Here is a 9,581-nt window from a genome sequence, read left to right as displayed (position 1 = left end):
GTCGGCTGGCCGAGTCCCGTCTCGTCTGCTCAGAGAAGCTGAGCGGGCCGGCAGCAGGAGGAGGAGCAGCAGGAGAAGGAGGAGCGGGCAGGGGGTGGAGCAGCCTGGACAGGCTCCCCACTCCACCCCACCCCAGGGAGGCTCAGCTGCGTCCTGGGCCTTGGCTTCGGGGGTCTGAGTTCCCAGCAGGGATGGGGCTCCGGTAGACGCACCCCCTTCTCACCAGGCACGTGAGTTCACGTGCAGGGCACTTGTGTGCGCACAGACCTGCATCTGAACATGAGGTCCCCCTCCCTGAGGCCACCCACCCCTGCCCCAGAAGGTTCCAGAAGGTGTGCCAGTCTGTGGTGAGGTGGGTCCCAAAAACATACCATGAACCCCTCTGGAGCCCCACAGGGCCCAGCTCTGACCCCTATTGCCCTTCAGGCTGACCCTTGGAGACAGAAGGGCCTTGTCAGGGCCCAGTTGACACAGCTGGTCGGGGTCCAGGTGGGCATGGCGAGCCTGGGGCCCTTGTCTGTGTCAGAGCCCACCCTGCGCCAGCTCCAGAAGCTGCTTCTATGGCCCCACGGAGCAGCACTGATGGAGCGTCCAGCGGTGGGGCTGGCGAGTTTGGGGGGTGGGGCTGCCAGAAGCCCTGGGTCAGCTCTGCCCACTCTCCTACCCATGACCAGCCCTGCACCCTCTGGACCAGGGGTCTCAAACTCGTGGCCTGCAGGCCACAAACGGCCCTCCGTACAACATTTTGTGGCCTTAGAGGAATCTTTTTTTGTTTTGTTTTAGTTGTTTGGGTCACACCCCCCAATATTCAAGGCTTACTAATGACTTTGCACTCAAGGATCACCCCGACTTTGGCTCCTGCGGCCCCCAGGTCAATTGAGTTTGAAAGTCTGGACCAAGGAGGGTGCTGCAGGGGCCCCGGGCCTGGGAGTTGCTGCCCGTGGGGCCTCGGAGCCTGGGTGGGACCCCCTGGCAGGGAAGGGCCCTGAGCTGACAGCCTGACTCAGGGCAGTGCTGGTTCAGGAGCAGCACATGTGTGTGTGTGAGTCTGTGTGTGTGAGTCTGTCTGTGAGTGTGCATGTGTCGTGTGTCTGTGTGATATGTCTGTGTGTACACATGTGTGATTCTCTCTTGTGTGTCTGTGTGTTTACGGGGAAATGTTTCTGCAGTTATGTCTGTGGATTGTGTCTCTGGGAAATGTGTCTGCTTATAAGAATGTGCCTGGGGAATGGGATTGTTTACAAGCGTATCTTTGTGCCTTGTGCGTCTCCAGGTGTCTGTGTGTGGCGTGTGTGAGCATATGTGGAATGTGTCTGTGATACGTCTGTACGAGTGTGCCTATATGATTTGGGTCTGTGTGCACGTGCCCGTGTGATTGTGCATCTGTGTTTGTATCCGGGTGAGACTGTGCACATGTCCATGGGCCCACATGCTACGTCTGCGTTACTGTGTCTGTATGTGGTTCGCGTGTCTATTTTGTGCCTGTGGTTCGTGTCTTTTTTATTGTGTCTGTGTGTGTAGTTCATGTCTGCGTTGTTGTGTCTGTTATTGTGTCTGTGCATGGTTTCTGTCTATTTGGTGTCTGTGTGGTCCGCGTGTCTATTTTGTGTCTGCGGTTTGTGTGCTATTGTGTCTGTGTTGTGTCTTTGTGTGGTTTGTGTGTCTTACTGTGTCTGTGTGAATCTGCATGACTGTGTGTGATTTGTGTGCTGGTGACGGTGCGTGTGCACAGGAGACCCTGCACCACCCAGAGGGGCTGAGCCCATCGCCCGAGAGGCTGGAGAATGAACGCACAAGGTTCTGTGTGGCGGCCCTGCGAGAAGGTTCTGCAAACACCTTCGTGTGAACCAGCCTTTGGTGGAGCTGCAGCCCCCTTGGCAGACCCTGCCCAGCCCCGCCTTTGGGGCCTTGGGGGTGTGGGTGTGGGGACCCTCCCCTGGACCCAGTCCTGGTGGACAGATGGGGAAACCGAGGCTGCAGGCAGCTCCTGCCCCCACAGCTCAGACTTGGCTCTGAGCTAGGAAACGCTGGCCGAGGAGGGGGAGGCCGTCAGCAGGCGGGCGGGTCCCCTCGCCCAGAGGAAAGTGGGGGTGACTCCATTCCAGAAATTTCCCGCCCAGCTCTCTGAGGCTGAGGGGGCCCGGCTGGTGCAGACTGTGGGGGCTGCGGGGTTTGTGGGTGACTGTGGCGTTTCCGTTCTGGAAAGCAGCCGGCCTGGGCGTGGGGGCTGGAGCGTCTCCATTTGGACACACCAAAGGCCCGGGCCCTCCCCTGTCCAACAAAACCCTTTTTGATTTCTTTTTAATGCCTCCAGGATGGAGGAATTTTCCTCCCAACTTAGAACATGATTCATCAGCAGAAGTTTCCAGGCCGCTCGGGCTTCCCTGGGGCCTGTGGATGGAGTGGAAGCCAGGGAGGGGCGACGGCCCCAAGTCTCCCGGCTCTGACCTGCTGGCCTGGGGTCCTCTCCTCTCCTGCCTGGGTCCACTTGGTCCCTCCAACACATGGGGCTTGGCGGGGAGATGAGACTGGAGGGGCATCCCGGCCGCCCACCTTGGGGACCTGGTGACAGAAGATGGTCCCTGCCTGCATCCTGAACACAGCACATGCTGGCCCAGAGGCCCCACCCAACCCTGCACCTCCAGCGCTGGGAGAGACCCCATGGGCCACCCCGCAACCCAGCTCTGCAGAGATACTGCAGCTCCCACCTGGTCCCTGAGGGGCAGATGGGACTGTGTGTGTGGGAGGGGAACCTCCCCTGCCCCCAGCATCCCAGTCCCCATTATCCCTGGCACAGGAACATGGGGTCAAGGGCATGGAGTACTGGGGTGTGGTGTTCATCAGTGTCCTAGGAGGGAAGTTCCTTCCAGGGTGGTCCCGGGGTCCCACGGAATGAGGCATCTCGGTGCTTATCCTTCGTCCCAGATCCAGAGAATGGCACTGTGCCAGCCGGTCCAGGACAGGCCTGGAGCTGACTCTAGGGGCAAGAGAGCAAGGTGGGGGACTGGGGAGGCCGTGGGGGGAGGCCGTGGGGCGAGGCCGCGGGGGGAGGGGGGAGGCCTGGCTGCAAGACAGAGGCCTAGGCGCAAGGGGCCGTGGATCCACGCAGGCTCCAGAGCAGCCGTGCGGGGTGGCAGGGGTTAAGCGCCTCTGCTCCTTGGAGGAACATCTGGCTAGCAGATGTTGAGTGTGAGTCTGTCCCACAAGGACTGGAGCCAGGGGTGCGGAATGCGGGGGAGGGACCTTCCCCGGTGGCCTGGCCGCTGCCCCCACCACCACCCCCGCAACCCCTCCTGCTCCCCAACATTCCCACAGCCCATGGGGCTCCCCAGGGTCCTGCTGGGGTACCCTGGTGCCTGTTGCAGAGCCATGAGGCCTCCCGAGGAGAGGACAGCCCGCTCCCCAGCTGGTCGGACCCCCAGGGACTCCCCACTTCTGCGTCCCACTAGGGCGGGGGCTCTGAAGGGTCAGACGTGCCCCACAAGAGCCCACACAGGCGCCCAGGGAGGGGTGGGTGCTAGGTTGGCGTGTCCTGTTCTGCTCCCCTGGGGTAGTCAAGCCCAGCCTGCATGTGGGCTCTCACCACCTCCCACACCTCCCACAGGCCTGAGCCTGATGCCCGAACCGTGAGGCCGGGGCGCCCTCTGCTGCCCGCCTCGGACAAGACACTGGTGGGAACAGATCACCCATGTCCTTCGAACTCTGTACCACCCAGTGCCTGCTGCCTCCATAGCACCCATCACCTCCCCACAGCACACCCCGTCGCCTCCCCAGCTCCCACAGCCCCCATCCAGAAGCCGGGTGTGGCTTTGTCAGAGAAGAGGGTGGCCAGGCTGGGCTCGAGGAGCCTCTGTGGCTTCCCCCTGAAATCACCTCCACAGAGGCTGCCGGATCCGCCCTGTAGCAGGAGCAGCCACTCGCCTAGAGGTGACAGGGAGTGAACCGGAGGGAGGCCTGATTCTCAGTAGCCCAAGGCCCAGAGCGGTCCTGAGCTCCGGCCCAGGCTCCTGGGATGGCGCTGTGGGAGACACCGAGGCCCCAGGAGGCCCAGAAGGGCACCCTGAGATGACAGCTGTCTGTGTCACTACATGCGCCCACCGATGCTTCCCTCACGGGGTCTCACGCCTTGGCAGACTTGAGGCTCGCCTGGCTTCCCACCCATCCCGGCTTTGCTCCTGTGTGCTGGTGCCTTCCTGTTCTCCGCCATGCCACGCCATGTCCCACTCGGATGGGGCGAGGCCTGGGCCCTCCTTTCACCGACCCAGACAGCAGGGTGACCTGTCGGCTCTTCCTGTGGTGACGTGAGCACCAGCAAGGACTAGCCAAGATGCCTGGGGCTGGTCGCTGACACCGTCTGCAGTCAGGATGGACAAAGACTACAGAGTGGCGCCGTGCTTGTGACTCTGTCTGCTTGCTGTGCGGGCACATGGGTGACTGCCTGAAGCTCCTCCCCCAGGAGAGCGGCAGGGGAAGGGCCTGGGGACTCTGAATTCATGTCCCTCCATTCTGGATTCAGGCAGGACAACACCCTCACTGGAGACTCCATCTTACTCCTCCTCTCCCAGGGCCTTCCCAGCCTGGCCCCGAGCTGCCGTGCTGGGGTTTCTCCTGCCAAGCCCTCACGACGCACGGGCACCGAGTGGGGTGTGTGGGCACCGAGGCTAGCGGCTCTGCCCCATGGTGGGGGGTATCATTGGCAGGCCTGGCGCGGGCAGAAGGGCACTGGCCTGGCTCAGCCCCACAAGGCTCTGAGCGAAACTGGAAGGACTTGCGCCAGGCACTTAGAGAAGAGTGGGGTCGGCCGTGGGGAGGGTCACCCAGTGCGTGTACGCCGATAGTGTGCCACGCAAGCGTGTGTGCAACTAGAGCACGAGTGAGAGCGTGCCGTCATAATGTGCCTGTGCCTTGGTGAAAGCAAGTGTGTAATGAGCATATGTGTGCGATGACAAGTGTAAACCGTGAATCGTAAACTACAGCGAGCTGCCTTCAGTGAACGTGTGTAGTAAAAATGTAGTGAGAGCAAGTGTACAGTGAATCTGTAAATCGTAAACTGCAGCGAGAGCGTGTGCAAAATATATGCCGTGGGAGCACATGTGCAACGAGAACGCGTGTGCAGCAAAAGCATGTGTGTGAACTGCAAACTTATGCACAGTATGTATATGAAGTGTGAGCTGTGTGGTGTGTGCAGTGAAGATGTGTGAAGTGTCATCTGTGTGGAAAGTGTGACTATAGTGAAAGCATGGGTGTGAAGCGTGACCATATGCAGGGAGCGTGCACAGTGGGTGTGTACTGGAGTGGGATCCCACGGGCAGTGGGAGCACGTGTGTGCAGCGAGTGTAAGAGTCCAGGCTGGCAGGCGCACGGGTGACAAAGCAGCTGGAGTCCGCGGGGGCAACGCACAACATTTATTGAGCTGTATACGGGGCAGGGCAGTCCACCTGGGCTCTCGCCCCGCCCTCCCTGCACCCACGTCCTGTGAGCTGGGACCTCAGCACCCTCCCCGTCCCTAGGTCAGGGGCCCTGTGAGAGGCAGGTGCACCCGCTGGGGAAACCAAGTCGGCAGGAGGGGCAGAGGTGGTACGTGACGGCCCCACTCTGGACGCTGGCGGTGCTGTGGAGCGCCCCCCCTCCTGGAACAGGCACTGAGCCCGGGACAAGTCTACACGCCACACGGGAGGCCCCAAAGCGCAGACGCAAGGACATGCCGATGCAGAGATGAGAGCATGACGGGAGGAGCGGAAGGGAGCCTGGAGCGGACAAACAGATGGACGAGTGGACGGCGGGCCTTGCTGCTGCCCCTGTGGCAGATGTGCCCTGGCGCAGGGAGCCTGCGTTTCTACTGGCGACGAGGGCTCTGTCGGTGGGGCTGGGGCACCAGGCCGGTTAGAGGGCGCCCATCCCAGTGACCTCAGAAGTCAGCCTGGAAGACAAGGTGCCCAGGTGACCATTTGGGCATGGAAGCCCCACAGTGGTGCCCCGGGGAGCCCCTGTGTGCCAGTCCACTCCCTCAGGCCAAGTCTGAGTCCAGCACAGGGTCTCACCCTGTCCCTGCCCCAGCTGAGGCTCTGCAGTGGGGCCCCCTGGAGGAAGGCACGCTCAGCCTGGGCTCCCTGCGGTGGGAGGGGTGAGGAGGGCAGGGTAGGCCAGGGCAGGGGCTGACCTGGCGTTAATGAGGTACTGGGCCAGGCTGATGTTAGCCGGGCTCCCTGTGATGGTGATCTGCCGCTCAGACGAGCCCTCAGTGGCGTTGGCGATCTTTATCTGTGCCCCGGACATCTGCCGGATCTCGTTGATCTTGGTCCCCTGGCGGCCGATGATGCAGCCTATCAGCTGGAAGCAGGACAAGGAGCTGGGGTGCGGCCTTACCAGATCCCTGCTCTTCCGCCGGACCCAGGGCAGAGACAGTGCCGTGGAGCTCCTCTTTCTCGGGCTACCTCAGTGTCATGTCAGCTCAGCTCCCTGGTGCTGCTGCCTCTGGCCCTTTCTGGTCACCAGCCCATGGTGGTGGGCCCATGAAGCCAGCCAGGCCCCTCCCGATGCAGAAACCCCAGGGCACCTCTGGCCAGGCCCAGGTTGCAGGGGCTTCCAGCACAGGGCCAAGGGTCCTCATTCCTACACGTCGGGCATATGGCATGGGGTCAGTCCCGGGTGGCAGGTTTGGGGCGCACCAGGGGGAGGATCCCAATCTCCACGATCTCCTCTTCCTGGTTCTTTGTCCTCACCTGGAGCACCCCCCAGGCAGAGGATTTCCCCTGGACAAAGGCGTCCAGTCTGGACACTGGTCCACAGCTGCCCCATGTCGGGGCTGGGGAACATTCTTTCTTTTTGGGCCACACACGGTGACGCTCAGGGGTTACTCCTGGCTATGCACTCAGAAATCACTCCTGGCTTGGGCGACCACATGGGACGCCAGTGGATGGAACCACAGTCCGTCCTAGGTTAGCAAGGCAAACGTCCTACCGCTGTGCCAATGCTCTGGCCCTGGGAAACATTCTTAGGGCAAAGCAAGACCCCAAGGGATCCCAGACCCACTCGCCCTGGCCACCTGCAGGTCTGTCACAATCCCAGACAGACCAATGTGTCTTGGCCCTGGGGCATATGGACCGGGAACTGGCAGCCCTCTGGCCTCCCCGTCTGTGGCATAGGGGCCCATACTCACGTCATTGGGGATGGTGAGCTCGTGGGTGCTGGCTGGGGGGCTGGCATCCAGACCTGGGCACACAAGAAGTGTGTTAGGTGGATCTCATCTGCTACCAACACACCCCAACAGTATGCATCTCTGGCAAGGAGAGGACACAGGGAAGGAAAGTGCAGACCCGTTCTACCTGGGACCCTGGGGAGTCCAGCTCTGCTCAAGGGCCATCCCCGTCAGCCCGTGTGCCCCACACCCAGTACTGCTCCTCCACTGCCACCGGCTGGCTCCGGTCAGACTCCCCCAACAGCCCACCAGGAGGAGGGGCCCCGCTGGACACAGAGTCCATGCTCCTCTGGACAGGTGACCAGTGTTCCTGCAGAAACTCCAGTTCCTGGGTAGGTCCCAGCTCCTAGCCATGCCCTGTGATCTTGCCAGGCCTGAGGCCCCTGCCAGAAGTCCTAGAGCTGGGCCGAGGCCCCTCTGCACTCCACTTACTTAACCATTTTCGAAAACTTGACCTTCACTCACCCAGCCAGGCTCTTTGCTTGCTGGCCCCAACTCAGGAGAAACATCACCCAGCATCTTATGTCGGGGTTCAGGGTCCCTGCCCAGATCCCCCATCCCAACAGTTTCCCGCTGTGGCCCAACTTGCTCTGGTGTTTGGCTCCATATACCACCTGTCACCCATGAGGAATAGCCCAGGAGGACTGTGAGGCTGTGCAAAGGGTCCGGTGCAGGAGGAAACCTCGAGTTCTGAGTCTTCTCTTCTAAGAGGCTGCATAGCCTCAGAGAATGCCACATCTCTAGGCATGTGGACCCTCCTCTCCTGCCTTCCACCAATCTGGGAGTTCAAACAAGACCTCCTGGCCTGAAGCCTGGGGAGCCCGGGAAGTGATTCCAGGAGACTGGGTGGGAGATGACTCAGGACACTGGGGGGTCTGGGGGAAAGGGAGGCCAGAGGCCCATCTCCCCAACCAGGACAAACAGCCCCAGATGGTCTTGACTTTCATTTCCATTCACACGTGCAATACTGACGTGGGTGCAGGGGCTCCAGGCGTCTGAGCTGGAGGGGGCAGGGGCCCTGGCCATGTGGCTCTAGGGGCAAGCGCAGCCCATGGGGGAGGGCAGGAATTTGCTCACAAAGGTTGGCTCACGAGGGGGCTGTGGCCAACACTACCGCACCCTCTCAACTGTCCCCTGGAGGAGAAGGAAGCCCTGGGAACTGGCTCCTCTGAATGGATCAGATTCCTCTGAAGGAATCAAACTCCTGAGAGGACCAGACACATCCCTCTCGGGAGCCTCCCAGGGACGCCTCCTCTGATGTGGCCATATTCCTCAGTGGGGACCACATTCATTCTTCCAGGACAAGACGACTCCTCTGAGGTGACTGGACTCCTGTGAGGAGACCATATTCCTCCGAGGGAAGCAGAATCCTCCTCCGAAGGGCTGAGACTCCTAAGAGGAGATCCAGATCCCGAGAGGGGACCAGCCTCTTCGAGAGGAGAGAACCAGACTCTTCTGTGGGGAGTGAAGTCATCGGAAGGGAAGCAGAGGCGTGCTCTGAGGGGACCAGCCTCTTCCCGGGTCTGAGACAAGACTCCTCTGGAAGAAAGCTCCTCTGTGGGGGCGAGCGAGGGTCCTTCTAGGGAACAAGACTGCTTTGCGGAAATCAGATTGCATCGAGAGGACCCGAGTCCGTCCATGGGGACCAGGGAAGGTGCTGGACCTGGACCCTCTACCGTGTGGCTTCCTCCAAGCCCACATGCCAGCCATGGCCACTGTCCACCTGCCCCGCAGAGGAGCTCAATACCCCTCAGAGGCTCCCTCAGGCCACTGCTGCTGTCCCAAGAGGAAAGTTCCAAGGAGCTCCTGCTGGGGCGGATGAGGCTCCATTGGCCAGTCACAGGACAGGACATCACAGATGGTCTCACGGTGACAGGCCTACACTCCCAGAAGCTGTTGGCGTGAGTGAGGCCCTGCCAGTCTGCCTCCCCGGCCCTCGGGCCCCGATTTAGCGGGGGTGCTTTACCTGACGACTGGCCCATCAGATTTTGAGCTTCTTCGGAGGAGTGCAAAGACAGCTTTTCTCCTAGAGAGCAAAGGAGACACAGATGTAAGGTTTTGCCCTCAAGGAGAGAAGAAGCAAGCTCATCTCAACTAGGGGTGCTCCAAATCGGACGGGCGCCCAGAAGCTCAAAATCTGCGCGAGCTGGGTCACCTGCCCCACCCCAGATCTGGCCCAGAGGGGGCGACGGCGCCTGGCCGGGGGGTTGTCCTGGGGGACTGCACTCCGTGGACACACGTCAGAGAGGAGCACACAGGCCAGGCTGACGTAGGGCTGGCGAGCAGCGTGGAACGCAGGCCAGCGGGCCGGCCATGGGGGCGCCTCCCTGCACTGCCCCGGCCAGGCCAGGGCCCCCGCATCCACTGTGCACAGAATGTCCCG

At 61.3% G+C, this 9,581-nt stretch overlaps 1 protein-coding gene across 7 annotated transcripts in view; it reads right to left on the bottom strand.

Moving 5' to 3' along the window:
• Positions 1-5,385: 5,385 nt before the first annotated feature.
• Positions 5,386-9,581, bottom strand: part of PCBP3 (poly(rC) binding protein 3) — a 30,414-nt gene continuing 26,218 nt past the window's right edge. For all 7 annotated transcript variants that reach the window (XM_049785471.1, XM_049785472.1, XM_049785473.1 and 4 more), the window contains 4 exons: positions 9,165-9,224; positions 7,160-7,212; positions 6,161-6,330; positions 5,386-5,920 (listed from right to left, as the gene is read on the bottom strand). In XM_049785471.1, the coding sequence (XP_049641428.1) occupies positions 5,884-5,920; positions 6,161-6,330; positions 7,160-7,212; positions 9,165-9,224 (320 nt within the window). In that variant the 3' untranslated portion in view covers positions 5,386-5,883. The remainder of the gene's footprint in view (positions 5,921-6,160; positions 6,331-7,159; positions 7,213-9,164; positions 9,225-9,581) is intronic.

This window comes from Suncus etruscus, chromosome 13 (assembly GCF_024139225.1).
Source record: "Suncus etruscus isolate mSunEtr1 chromosome 13, mSunEtr1.pri.cur, whole genome shotgun sequence".
Classification (NCBI taxonomy): Eukaryota; Metazoa; Chordata; class Mammalia; order Eulipotyphla; family Soricidae; genus Suncus; species Suncus etruscus.
Note: the sequence above shows the minus strand (reverse complement) of the source record. Positions and strands in the feature narration are given on the sequence as shown.